Source organism: Priapulus caudatus, unplaced genomic scaffold, assembly GCF_000485595.1.
Source record: "Priapulus caudatus unplaced genomic scaffold, Priapulus_caudatus-5.0.1 Scaffold145, whole genome shotgun sequence".
NCBI lineage: Eukaryota > Metazoa > Priapulida > Priapulimorpha > Priapulimorphida > Priapulidae > Priapulus > Priapulus caudatus.
In genome coordinates this window covers 108,639-123,051 of record NW_014577206.1, presented here as the reverse complement: position 1 = coordinate 123,051, position 14,413 = coordinate 108,639, and the positions used below count along the sequence as shown (strand labels likewise).

Below are 14,413 nucleotides of genomic sequence, written 5' to 3'. Positions count from 1 at the left end.
CACACACACACACACACACACACACACACACACACACACACACACATATTCTAACGTATGAGGAAGTACGAACATATATAAAGAGCTAATAATACCCTAAATAGTATAAGGGCATTATTATTAGCTCTTGATGCGATATTTATCAAGAGTAAATAATATTTATTAGAGCCCTATTATTTACTCACGGATACGCGCGCGCGTGTGTGTATGCGTGCGTGCGTGTATGTGCGGTCGGGTCGTATGGTGTTTAAGGTTTGTTTAGAGGGTCAAGTTTGCGTATAATCAGGTCGCATTTCGCGTGGGCAACAAACATTTACGCGCGCACTGCTGTACAGTATGTATAGGTGACTAGCAAGGGCAGCAGTGTGTGAAGCCAAAACAACAACACTATGCTTTTAGGAGCGCTCTCTTTTCCAGTAAACAAACCAGAAACGGACAGCAACAGTAAGCACCCAAGTCAGTCGTGGTAAACTTGGCTACTTGGCTCTGCTGCCTGGAGGAATAACGTGGATATATTTAAAGCTGCGAGTGCCGAGACTACAATGAAGGCATCTGTCGTTGCATATTTAGCAGGCCTCCCCCCACGCAATTGGTTTACAACGCACGCACACATGTTACACGACTCATTTCTCTAAATGCGCGAGATAAAGAGTGCGTGCTTAATCGAGCCAGAAATTCGCGTCGAAAACGAGCGAAGAAATGCGACCATAAATGCCAATCTTGATATTGATTTATTATTAAAAAATCGGCAAGCAGGAGTTTACTGAGATTGTATACGTACGGCAATTGTGTGAGTTTATTTCAGCATGAAAGTACTGGCAATTAATATATGCGAATTCTGGTTTCTACATTACATGAACTTCAATCCAGTGTCATCCCCACAAGCAACTGCCATCGTTAATCATTCCACAGCAATAATCATAGCCAACCAAGCAAAAAAACAACCTAGTAGCAGCCTAAGAATTGCAGCAATTACTAATAATGCTAATCTTTGATGGACCCTAATTGCTTCTAAACATCTGCTACTTTTTATATCTTAGTGCTGCCACAAATATATACAAAGTATGCATATCCACTAACTTTGTGCACATGCACATTAGGCGCGTTCACACTGGCAGGAATTAGCGGGATGCAAATCTCGGTTTTTGCATCGCGATCGAAATCGCGAGATTTTTACAAGTGTGAATGCAAAAATCTCACTACAGCATCGCGCTGCAAACCGCACTTGCAAACTGCGATATTTGGGAATTAGCGCGATTAATTGCATCGCCGCATGTGTGTGAACGCTCGCGCAAATAATCCCGCTATTTTCTATCCCATCATACGATGTGTTTACGTAAATACGTGCAGACGTAGAGTAGCATACGTTAACGTAACAGAGCTAGAGTAGCATATGTTAACGTAACAGAGCTAGACTACTACCAACGACTGCACTGCCGTGTACGTGGAATCGAACACCGAACTCGAATCCCGGTAGTACATAATTCGCGCGCGCGACCGGAAAGGTTATATTCCGGCTTGATATCAGGCATGCGCAGTTCGATTAATAGAATTATCCCGCTCGGCGATTAGCGAGATATTTCCGCCTGTGTGAACAAGGGCACAATTATCTCAGTATTTAGCATCGCGGTTTTTCTTGTGTGAACACGCCTATTGATAAAGGTGCAGCGTTTACTCGCACTCAAAAACACCAGTGACTTACATAATATTTTACTGATCATACATCAGTAGATATTTGCCATGTTTAGTATATATGCACACATGCACATTTGAATGCACATAGATATCCATTAGGAGATGCATTGGAAGTAAACGAACAGGCAACTTACACGCGATTTGTCATTTTAATAGTTCGACGTGGATATTCGTCCGAGAGGCGAATATCCACGTCGTTTCTTATTTGCCTTGTTAATTCTTGTTTTATGTTGTAAGCGAAAAATAAAACTTATATCTTATAGTTATATCTTATATCAAGGCGTTAACTTGTATAAAAACGTCCGACAACTGGCATGACAATAACAACGAACGTGAATTGTAAATACTATGACTACCGTGAGTTGTTTACATACCGAGTGAACTGTTCTGATATGGCGACTCGCTTGCCGCTTCCTCGAGTACACCAAGGATCTCTTCTTTCCCGACATCGCTATCACCGACTAGCAGGAATTTTAATAAATAATCATGGTTCTTAGACGGCGAACCGCGCGGCAAGCTTGCTGTCGAATAACTGTTGGCCGTGGCTCCCGACGACGAAGCACTGCGACTGTGGTTTGTCAAACCAAGGATCAGCGGAGGTGCAGCGACAGCAACAGTCGAAATGACGCTCATTTCAACTGAAATTGTTACAGTTGGGGTTAATCAACCATGGTTTGATCTCCAATGGTAGTGATATATTACGGTATCAATAATCTGCAGTCATTTCTGCACAGCATATTGCTATAATGGATACACAAGTAACTGCATATAAAGATCCACTACGAACGTAAACGACGTAAAAACAGAAATGGCGGCCTGGGATGGCTAGCGCCACCTAGTAACCGCGAAGTGAGCTAAACAGTAAATGGACGGCCTTGGTTCAGTTCCGAGTACACGATTCTTGCGCTGCCCTCTCTTTCCACTTTCCATTTCTCGTTCGCTCTCATCTTTTAATCGAGCTCACATGGTACCAAAAATCAACTAATATAATATACGAGCTATGTAATCCTCACGCTAAGTATTAGTAAGCGCGGGAACGATCTAAATTCTACAGAGATATAAAAGCGGGACATAAGGCGCAAATTTATTCATTCTATTCAATATATCACTTCACGTCATTATGAATATAGAAGAGCAAATGCATGTCTTGTACTTAAAACATTAATTTACGTGCATCTACTCTAGCGAGGGTGAGAATGTGGCGAAAGAGTTTCTGCAGAAAATCTAGGGTCAGTAGGCCTAAAGTCTAAGACTTTTAATGGGATAATAAAAAACTTTTAAAAGAAACGCTCGAGTCGCCATGCGGTGGCGTGTGATATCATTTCACAGCTCATAAACAGTATAAAAACCCAAAGATCTGATCAAAAGATAAAAGAATAATAAATGTTAATTTAATTTCATATTTGCCTTAAATTTCCGCGAGCCAAGCATAATGTGTAGGCTACGCGCATAGCAGTTTACTGTCCCACCGCGGTACGACCGTGGATGAATGAAATCCTGATGGAATCCTCTTCCACTTCCACAATCAAACTTATAGAATCCTCTCCCACCCCGGCTAGCTCCACCTTCAATTGTATATATATATATATATATATATATATATATATATATATACATATATATATATATATATCAGGAGTAGATAATAGGGATTATAGATAATATAGATAATATAGATCCCTATTATCTACTCCTGATATATATATATATAATCCTCTAGCTCCCACCTCTAGCATCAATTGTATCTATAGAATTATCTACCTTCACATTCAATCGACTCGTATATATAATGTTAGACACATATCGCCACCTATTCACTGAGTTCAATTGAATGAGAGCTACAGCAGTCCTGACCGTATGATCATTGAAGATAAACATCGGGATTCATTTGTCATATGCATGTCAAGCTACTGCGACGAGCATTCAACAAAATATTGTTTTGTTTCGGAGATATGGGTCATGCGCGAACAGAGATCTCCCGATATGCTACCAAGAAATTTGGCACTACTAGGCACTTAATTTATTATTATTAACGCGTTGCTCTCTATCCTCTAAAATAAAAGTGTTATTTCAACAAATTACAGTTCATTTATTTTTTAAAGCTGGTCACACATAGGGTCACACAGCTGTATATATCCAGAGCACGTATTCATGTCACAATTAGATGACATCATAATTTATGATATATATCAGGAGTAGATAATAGGGACTATCCCCATTATCTACTCCTGATATATATACTAGGGTCCCTATATATATACGATAATACGTGTTCTGATATCATGAAGACACACGGCGCCATCTATTGCTTGATTTAAATATAATTAGCGTTGCGTCTAATAGGGCTCCCTAAGGTTATTATAGAGAGTCACCAGGAATTCATTTTACATGTAAATTTACGTCAACGATTTTAATGAAATTTTGTATTATTTCAGAGATATCGGTCAAGCGTGAACAACGCTCTGCTACTGAAAAATTTGGAACGACTATATAGGCACCTCATTATTGACTAGGGGACATGCACCCTCTCTTGTTCAAGAGAGCCCCTCAAAAGAGAGCACCCTCTCTGAGTTGTTTCAACAAAATTTTATTTCATTTGTTATCTGTTATATGTTGTTTTCATAAATCGTTTATAAACACTTTTCACTAGAGATGCAAGTGATTGACATGCTAGCGGTAGATTGTCTGGTCATTCTATTGTAGGCTCGGAATTCCATATTTATTTTTTCCAATCTATCGGGAAAGGAAAGAATGATAAATTCACGCGCTCTCTGCTGTTATTGTTGCTGCATGTCGTGGAACACCAATGATCAGTCATTTTCTTAGCATACAACGGAGTCATTCATATTCCGCGTAGTTTACTCGTATAATCAACCGCTAGTTGGCGCTAGTATCGCCACTGGCCCAGCGGCCAGCATGCCAGTTCCTTCTTTTCGTCAATAATTCTTTGGTCAATGGTCATTGTCATTGCCTACTCTAACCTTATTACCTCGTGAAGATTATTCTTAGAAATCCAAGGGACTGTAACGAAGAAAATGAGAGTCAAGGTTGATTAAATTGATAGGTCAATATTGCGGATTGTAGCCAGTAGTAAGTAGAAGAAGTTTCAATTTTAGTACAACACTGATCTCTTCGTGCAACTGACTGTTTATCACATGTAAACAATTTATTAACATAGATGCCATAGTATTATCTTGAAACACGCCTCCCTAATTCACAATTCTTTAGATTTTGTATGTCCCTGATGATCCGCCCACCCTCGATGTAGTGTTGCCGCTTTCTCTTAGATTATAAGGACACGAGGATTTCGACCTGGATGTATCTGCTCAAGAGGAAAGTCTGGAATATCTATTCAAGTGGTCGCCCTCTTCCAAGGGAATCTATTAATACTTAGGAAGTACGTGAACTCTCTGAATTCTAGGATATTGGGTGGATGTATCACATTTGCTAATCACATGCTCATGAGCGATAATAGCGCCAGCAACAGATACTGACCACACATACAGAGGCTGCTTACACTAAAGCATGTACTGTCTGTGGTAAGTAAATGCGTGTGGGTAAATCTCACTAAACTGCAGCTGTTGATTATTTATTGGTCTTGCCCAGGACCTCGCTGCTGCTGTACCACAGACTACCCAGATAGTCTGCGCGAGACATTGGATTCGGTGAGCTTTCGCATTTTGACATTTGCGTGCTTTTACGTCTGCAGTTTTTGTGTACTCTACATCTAGTAAGTATTTTACTTAATATGTAATACTATTGGAATTTAGCAGATAATAAGTGTACTAATTTTAATTCACTGATATAATGCTATGCTGCTCTAGCATCACATAGCATATTGTATAGCTAATTTTAAACAGGTTTGCATGTATTCAAGTTTGCAAGGGTTTGGTGTAACTTGTTGCGGCTGATCCATAGTGATATAGTGGACGATGTTGCAGTCCATACTAAACTTACTGTGTTGTGATATACTAGATATATTAACTCAGTGAGTCAGGGATTAAGATCTCATATCTAATAAAAATGTAGTTGAAGTTGTCTATCATTATATGTAAGAGTATGGAATCAAACTTCTTCTATAATTCTTACCAATTAAATACTTGATCTTCGTTAGCTACAGTGGGCTTTGCTACTAAGCCATAGCAGGCATTTCTAGTGATATTGAACAATAATGTTTTTACGTAGAAGTCCCAGAATGAGGGAAAACACGCGGTCACGTTTGACATTTACATTAGCGTGTATCTTACGAACTATGGTTTGGTTAGCGGGAAAAATATTGACGCAATTGTAGTTGCATATGTTTAGTCTATGCTAATATTAAATTGTTTTCTGTGAGCTCTGATATCTATAGGCATATTCATCCGAGAAAATAGTTTATATAGTTGATTTTTTTTTTTTTTTTTTTTAAATATAGTTATGTAATTGTTTTCTGGTGTTTATATTAGCATATTCTCGTAAAATAGTTCTATTCTCAACGTATGGGATGATAATTTTGTGGGAAGAAGATCAAGCGGTTTTGCTTGTGCGAAGCCTGCGGAGACTAAGACGAAGATCACCACAGGGGTAGCGAACGAAAATTGGTAGAGACAGAAATGCTATGGCAGGAGTATCACTGAGTAAGTTAAAGACCTCATTATCGAGTTCTGAGTATTCCTGAAGTACTCCGAAGTACTCAAAAGTATCAGAAGTTATCCAAAATATTCTGGAAAGTATTATCCTAAGTATGCAGTATTAAAACTTCTGAATAAGTGTTTGCTTTCGCTACGTACTGCAGTTTATGATTCGCCATCTAGGCGCGCATGTTGCAATAAGCGTAATGTTTTGCTAATGGGATTTATACTTGGTCAGTGATACTGTTGTCACTTACATAATGTTCATTGGGATTTATAGTAATAAGAATTAATGAGATGTGATTAATCCGAGTTTTGACCCGTTAATCTTACAAGTCACGTCACCTACTTGCATCTAGGTGAAACCCAATCACTTGCAGTTCATCTTAACAAAGAAGTCAGACCAGTCTGGTGTCGAAAACTGTCAGGATAACAGGGCCAATGTACTCGGATATATTTCACGAGTAATCAAATATTGTGGAATTCGTACGGCGTTGATTTAAGTAGTGTGTTATTTTCTTTGCGCTTTTGACAGGCGAGGGGCGCGATAGGTGTCAGGTTTGATCGGCGACTGTGAAGGAAGTGTGGCAGGTTTGGGAAATCTTGCGCGGATCTACGTTATGGTATTTCATTGTGCTCCTTCTAAGAAATTATTCTTAAGCGTCTGTTTTACGTAGGTAACATATCGGGGCCGTTGGTCAGAAATTCAATTAGTTTTACGTTAGTTTAACATTAAGTGCTTAGGGTAATGTTAGCTTTAACTTTACTGATGACATGTCTGGACAACGGCCCCAGGTTGTTTGTAGTAACGATCACGATATTTATTTCGATTGGAAGTTCCGTCGTGAATTGTTTTTAGTTAGTGCATGTCGGTGTAGATGTCACCTTTATATTATTATATCTTAGCACAAACATCTGTGCATCAACAGTAGAGATACAAATTAAAATGTTGAAATGAAATTGAGAGATAATCTCCCTAACACTAGCTATTGGCCGGCTAATTCATCGACGAATGAAGGCAGTTTTTTTAAAGGAAACATATTAGAACAAAAGGCATGATCTGAATGTGTAGTTATAGGTAGGCAGTTTACTGTTACGATTTCAGTCTGTGAAGATGTAATGCTCTTGGTGTCTTTCTACAGGGTCTCAGTATCTAGCACATGACTACGAACTGCTAAAGAAACACAAGGTCACTCACTTACTTGGCCTTGGCGTGATCGACACCAACATATTTTCCGAAATTATCTACAAAGGAATAAACATACTCGACATGCCGTCCACTGACATCACGAGCTATTTTGGGGTACTGCTATTGTTTATTGCTCTATGAAAGCTCGATAATATCAAGGGTTAATAATGACATTATTAACTTAATATTAATAATGTTAAATGTTAATGTGAAATGTTAAATGTAAATGTAAATGTTAAATGTTAATCTTAAATATTAAATGTTAATGTTAAATGTTAACATGTTAAATGTTAAATGATAAATGTTAATGTGAAATGTGAAATGTTAAATGTAAATGTAAATGTAAATGTAAATGTTAAATGTAAATGTTAAATGTTAATCTTAAATTTTAAATTTTAATGAGAAATGTTAAGATGTTTAATGTTAATAATGTCATTATTAACCCCTGATAATATTAAAGCAGCTTGAGCTATGGAGTGACGTTATCATTCGACAGGTGGTGGCGTGAAAGTGTTAAACTTTGTTTGCTGTTGCGTTGAGGTAAACGACACTGTGTAATGTGATCCTAGAGAGACAACATGATTATGGGAGAGGAGCTGTTAGCTACAGGTTGGCACTCGTAACTTTCGTCTGAGTGGTCTTGGTCATATGGATAATAGCCAAGACTCTTATATGTGCCAGGAGGAGTCAGGAGGGCAAAACTTAGATTATTGGTTTTAAATAAAGCCAGAAGGATAGCTAAAATGTAGATGCTTACAATGGATGAACCTCGCAACAAAAAGCCTACATACACTTACTGTGAGCAGCATACTTGCAGTAGGCAAACATCACGAAATGTTCTTAGTGATCCAGAAATGGGCCAAAAAGGGGCCGACTCAAAAATGGTTATAGATCTTTCCCATTTTTTTTTACAAATTGTATCACTGTACATTATATAAATCTGTAGGCAATACATTATATGTACCAAACAAAACAAACGTTCAACATAAAAGGTATCTCCACACAAGCATGCCCGAGCATGTAGACACCATGCTGAATTTGTAAAAAGACCCCCCTCAAAAAAAGAAGCCTACCTACCTACCAAAACTTTTCAGCCTGGGTCGGGTGAGGGCAAACAAAGATTCTTTTAATTGTGGCCCAACATGGTTCGCTCGTCAATCATGCGTCCGTCCGCGTTCGTCCGTTTCAGGAGGCGTTTTCGTTCATCGACGAGGCTCGCGCGAAGGGCTGCGTGCTCGTGCACTGCAGTACCGGCGTGTCGCGCGCCCCCGCCGTCGTCGTCGGCTACCTCATGAAGCGCGCCGAATACAAGACGTTCCGCGAGGCGTTCGACCACGTGAAGGCGCGGCGGCCCGCGACGGCGCCAAACGCCGGGTTCATGCGACAGCTGTCCGAGTACGAGGAGAAGATTCGGACGAAACCCGTGCTGTACTCGTACTGGCGCAGCTCCTGCTCTTACCGCGTGCGCATCGCCCTCGCTATCAAGGGCGTGGACTACGACTACAAGGTGGGCGCGTGGGCGGGGGGTGGAGGAGGGGTTGGTGGCGGAGGGAGGGTTGTGGGGGGAGGGGGTGCGTGGATGTTAACTGTCCGTCTGTAGACGGATTTCCGTCTTAAGAAAAATTCGAGGGGAATTTTTTTTTTCGAATTTTTTAAAAAATTGGAAAATTAAAAAAGGGGAATTGTATCTTATGATATTAAATATGTATGCTTGTTGTCTATTCTTGTATAACAGTGTTATATCCAATATATCTGGGGGGGGGCAAGGAAGTGGGAGGAGTTGGGTGTTGGTTGATGGGGGCAGGGGTGACCGCGTAACAGGCACGGCGAATGCGTGATGGATCGGAATCGTCGGTCGGAGGTTTTTTGCGGGCTTAAATTAAGGAGATAGAGCAAGATTACCCCGTGTGAGATGGTTTGACTTACAGAACTACCCGTGTAACCACGTATGGTTTCCTCCTCCCCTCCTCTCTCTCCTGCAGACAGTTGATGTAAAACACCTTTCTCCTTAGTTCTGCCCTCTTCTCTCTTCTGCAGGCGGTTGATGTAACCCACCTTCCTCCTCAGCTCTAGCTTCCCTCTCTCCCTCTTCTGCAGGCGTTGATGTACCCACCTTCCTCCTCAGTCTAGGTTCCCCTCTCTCCCTCTTCTGCAGCGGTGATGTAACCACACCTTCCTCCTCAGTTATAGCTTCCCTCCTCCCTCCTCTTCCGGCAGCGGTTGATTGTAACCCACCTTCCTCCTCAGTTCTAGGCTCCCCTCTCCCTCCTCTTCCGCAGGCGTTGATTTAACCCACTTCCTCCTCAGTTCTACTTCCCCTCTCCCTCCCTCTTCTGCAGCGTTGATGTAACCCACCTTCCTCCTCAGTTCTAGCTTCCCCTCTCCCTCCCGTCTCTGCAGCGGTTGATGTAACCACTTCCCCTCAGTTCTAGCTTCCCCTCTCCCTCCCTCTTCTGCAGGCGGTTGATGTAACCCACCTTCCTCCTCAGTTCTAGCTTCCCCTCGCCTCCCTTCCGCAGGCGGTTGATGTAACCCACCTCCCTCAGTTCTAGACTTCCCCCTCTCCCTTCTGCAGGCGGTTGATGTAACCCACCTCCTCTCAGTTCTAGCTCCTCTCTCCCTCCCTCTTCTGCAGAGCAGTTGATGTAACCCACCTTCCCCTCAGTTCTAGCTTCCCCTCTCCCTCCCTTCTTCCGCAGCGCAGTGAACTTCTAGAGGACATGAGCGACGATACCGCAGCCTGAACCCGATGGCGCAGTTCCCACGCTCGTTATCGACGGACAGACCCTGACACAGTCCACGGCCATCATAGAGTACCTGAATGATAACGTGCCTGCGGCGGCCGTTGCTGCGCCAGCCAACGCCTGGAGAAATGAGCCCAGGTCGTGTGTGTGAGAGAGGGGGAGAGCGGGGAGAGGCGAGAGGGAGAGGAGAACGCGGGAGGGGAAGAGGGAGCGGGAACACGTGCTGCGGCCATCCGTGTTTTCCCGCCAAGCCTGAGAAGAGAGCGCGCAGTGCGGCTGTGTGTGAGAGAGGGAGAGAGGGATAGGGAAGGGGAAGGGGGAGAAAGAAGGGAGAGGGGAGGAGAGAGGAGAGGGACCACGGTGTCCTGCGGCCACCGCTGCTTCCCGCCAAGCCTGAGAAGAGAGCCCCGAGGTACATGTGTGTTGAAAGGGGACGAGGGAGAGAGAGCGCCACGGTGCGTGTGTGTGAGAGCAGGGGGACCATGAGGGAGAGAGAGCCCAGGTGCGTGTTTGTGAAGAGGGGCGAGAGAAAGAGAGGGAGGAGGCAGAAGGGAGGAGAGAAGAGAGGAGAGGAGGAGGAGGGAGGCGAGAACGAGGGGGAGGAGGGAAGGGAGAGGAGAGAGAGACCCCACGGTACGGCTGTGTGAGAGATGAGGGGGAAGAGAGAGAAGGAGAGAGAGCCCAGGTAACGTGAAGAGAGAGGGGAGAGAAAAGAGGGAGGAGGAGAGACAGGGGGAGAGAAAGAGAGGAAGAGAGAGAGAGAGAGACATGTCTCCGGCACGCGCTGCTGCCCGGCGCAAAGTCTGAGAACCAGAGCCCAGGTACATGTTGTGTAAAGAGGGGGAGAGGGGGCGAGAGGGGAGGAAGAAGGAAGGAGGGTAGGGGAGGGAGAAAGAGGCCAGGGTACGTGTGTGTAAGAGAGGTGAGACGGCGGGAGAGAGCAGAGGAGCAGAGAGAGAGAGAGAGAGAGAGAGACGAGGAGAGAGCAGAGAGAGAGAGAGAGAGTAGAGAGAGAGAGAGAGAGAGATGAGAGAGAAGAGAAGAGAGAGAGAGAGGAGAGAGAGAGAAGGAGAGGAGAGAGAGAGGAGAAGAGAGAGAGAGAGAGAGGAGAGAGAGAGAGCGAGAGAGAGAGAGAGAGAGAGAGAGAGAGAGAGAGAAGAGAGAGAGAGGAGAGAGAGAGAGAGAGAGAGAGAGAGAGAAGAGAGAAGGACGAGAGGAGAGGAGAGAGAGATAGAGAGAAGAGAGAGAGAGAGAGAGAGAGAGAGAGAGAGAGAGAGAGAGAAGAGAGAGAGAGAAGAGAGAGAGAAGAGAGAGAGCGAGAGAAGAGAAGAGAGAAGGAGAGAGAGAGAGAGAGAGAGAGAGCAGAGAGAGAGGAGGAGAGAGAGAAGAGAGAGGAGAGTGAGATACAGACAGAGAGGGAAAGAGAGAGATAGAGAGAAAGAGAAAGAGGTGAGAGAGAGAGAGAGAGAGCAGAGAGGAGAAGAGGGAGAGAGAGAGAGATGAGAGAGAGACGAGAGAGAGAGAGAGAGAGAGGAAAGTGATAGCCGCAGTTGCGCTCTTGCTGCAAATTCATCATGCGAATTTCACACTAACGATCCGTCGCCAATCATTCATCTCGCGTCACGCGGGCGCGTGAGCACGAACAATCGGTCGCTAGTTAATTAATTATTAATTAATTAATCGTTTTGCAGGTGCGCGAGCACTAACGATCATTTGCTAATTAATTAATTATTTAAGTAATTAATTAATCAATCGTTTCGCAGGTGCACGAGCACTAAAGATAGGTTTAATTAATGAATTAATTAAGATTAGGTCATTAATTAATTAATTTATTAATCGTTCTCGCAGGTGCGCGCGATCACCGAAATGATCAACTCTGGCATCCAGCCGATCCAGAACCTCGGCGTCCTCAAGAAAGTCGCCGAGATCGGCGGCGACAAGGTCGCGTGGGGTCGCCACTGGATCGAGCGCGGATTCGTGGCGCTCGAGCGCACCCTGGCGGCGACGGCGGGCAGGTACTGCGTCGGCGACGCCGTGACGATGGCCGACTGCTGCTCGTGCGCAGGTGTACAACGCGGCGCGGTTCAACGGTGAGCTGTCGGCGTAGTCCGCGACGATAGAGCGGGTGTACGGCGAGCTGGTGAAGCTGCCGGCGGTGCAGGCCGCCGCGCCAGACAGCATGCCCGACGCCGCCGCGCCGTAGGTGCGTGCGTGCGTGTGAGTGATGCGTGAGTGGCGCGTGCGTGCGCGTGTGTGTGTGCATGCGTGCGCGTGCGTGCGGTGCGTGCGTGCGTGAGTGGTGCGTGCGCAGTGTGTGTGTGCAGCGTGCTGCTGAATCAGAGTGCGTCCGAGTGTGCGTGCGTGCGGTCCGTGAGGTACTGCGCGTTAGTGCGCGTGCAATGCATGCGTGCGTGCGTGAGTGTGCATGATTTGACAGCGTAATAATAATACAATAATACAATACAAATTCATAATGATATCAGATACTCCCCGACTACAACAGGTCGGTTCCGAGCGGTCGTCGTAAGTCGATTTGTTCGTAGTACATTACTATACAGTATTGTACAGTATGTAGTATATGGTACTGTGAACATAGAGTAACGCTAGTAATAGTGTTACATAGTGTAAAACATAAATCGTCAACACAGGAGCTTGGCGAAAGTCAAAAATAGGGGGCGATTGTGTCATTTTACTTCACCAACATTGACCACATATATACACTAATGGACTTACAGGGCAAATTGTTCGTATCACGAAAAGTTCGTAGTCGGGGAGTCTTCTGTACATAATGACAGTTTGTCATCTACTCCCCCTGAGTATGTTAGTGAAATACAGTAAAAACCCACGTCTAAGAACCTGCATTGTTTTCCAAGGAGGGCTTAAAAAGGTATCTTATATAATTGGTGTGTTAACTGGCTTTTAGGCCTATTTTAGCTTCTTAATAGGTTCTCTTTCTCGAAGAAAAAAGGTGCTGTTGCGGTTAGAAGTATTGGTGCGGCCATTGTCTTATATAATCTACACTGAATATAATTATGTCTGAAAGACTCGCAATCTAGAAAATACAAACCATATCTAGGTTATCTGATTTCTTTTTATATCGCCTTATACATAAATAAACACAAACAAAAACAAAACTAGATTAGATGCCTGATATGAGCTTGTTTTTAGAGTTTGATTTATAAATGTTTAGTGGTTAACTGAAAGTTTTTCAATGTGAACCTTTCAAATTTTAAGGCTAAAACATGTCTTACGTCAATGGGGGTCTACATGGAGAAATCTTAGCCTAACAGGTTCTTAGTCCTTAATAACTAGGTTCTTATACCCGCGGGTTTTCACTTTACTATATCTACTGGATACTCGATACGTAGACTGTATGTAGACTGAAAATATACTCTGTGTCGGGGAACTCCCCTTTATTAGTTATTCATCTGTTAGGCAGCTGCTTCCCAACTTTATATGTCATTAATGGTCCATCAATAACATATATAATATATATGGTATGGTCCAGATATTAGTTTGTGGTTAAATTTGTCATGTTAGGTTAGGGTAGGGTTCGGGTTAGGATTATTCAATCATTAATCATTAATGATATCAAAGTTGGGAACACTCCTAATGGAGCGTTAGCCTCGCGTCCCATGCCGCGGGTGCAGTAGAGATCTGAAGCGTGATGCATGACAGGTTCAAATTAACATGTTCTATATGGGTAGCATCGGAGAATTCATGGCCATTATAGAATGCTTGCTTGCATGTATTTCCTTATAAAATATTATAAATTCCTTATACGTTAGTAGATCTGATATCTATACTTCTGCACAGGCACTAGTAAATACATTGAATAAGTTCTATGAAAGAGTTGATCAGGATGTACTTGGTGCTTCATTAGGTACAGATATATTGTTGTGCGTCGTGATCATTAAACTTGTATATTTAGTGTAGGAGTTGCTTGGGAACGCAACATTGCGTTAGGGATGTTGTAAGTGTAAGTGTACGATGTAAGATTTAGCAAGTGTCTGCTGCATGTGCTGAAAAGCTGTGCCAAATATCTTTATAGTGAAATTTATTACGATATTTATGAAAATGTCCTACGGTTTTCAAAATTAAAAACAATCAATACTGGCGTGCGCAATTGCTATATGCTAATGTAACGTGTGAATGTAAAAAGTAAGAATTGTAAG

General features: G+C 43.2%; 3 protein-coding genes across 3 annotated transcripts in view; 2 read left to right on the top strand and 1 right to left on the bottom strand.

Annotated features, from left to right (window-relative positions):
* LOC106806171 (ras-related protein Rab-40B-like) overlaps positions 1-2,503 on the bottom strand; it is an 18,585-nt gene extending 16,082 nt beyond the window's left edge. Inside the window, exon 1 of the mRNA XM_014808033.1 lies at positions 2,070-2,503. Coding sequence (XP_014663519.1) covers positions 2,070-2,328 — 259 coding nt within the window. The 5' untranslated portion in view covers positions 2,329-2,503. The remainder of the gene's footprint in view (positions 1-2,069) is intronic.
* A 2,093-nt stretch (positions 2,504-4,596) lies between these two features.
* The window catches only part of LOC106806183 (dual specificity protein phosphatase 19-like), a gene marked incomplete at its 3' end in the record, with an annotated part of 12,033 nt that continues 2,216 nt past the window's right edge, over positions 4,597-14,413 (top strand). Inside the window, 1 exon segment of the mRNA XM_014808050.1 lies at positions 4,597-4,789.
* Positions 7,480-12,500, top strand: LOC106806159 (maleylacetoacetate isomerase-like). The gene is given in 7 exon segments (XM_014808021.1): positions 7,480-7,608; positions 8,684-9,001; positions 10,205-10,250; positions 10,253-10,376; positions 10,588-10,646; positions 12,085-12,286; positions 12,288-12,500. Coding segments are annotated over 7 exon segments (840 nt in total). The 5' UTR covers positions 7,480-7,575; the 3' UTR covers positions 12,346-12,500.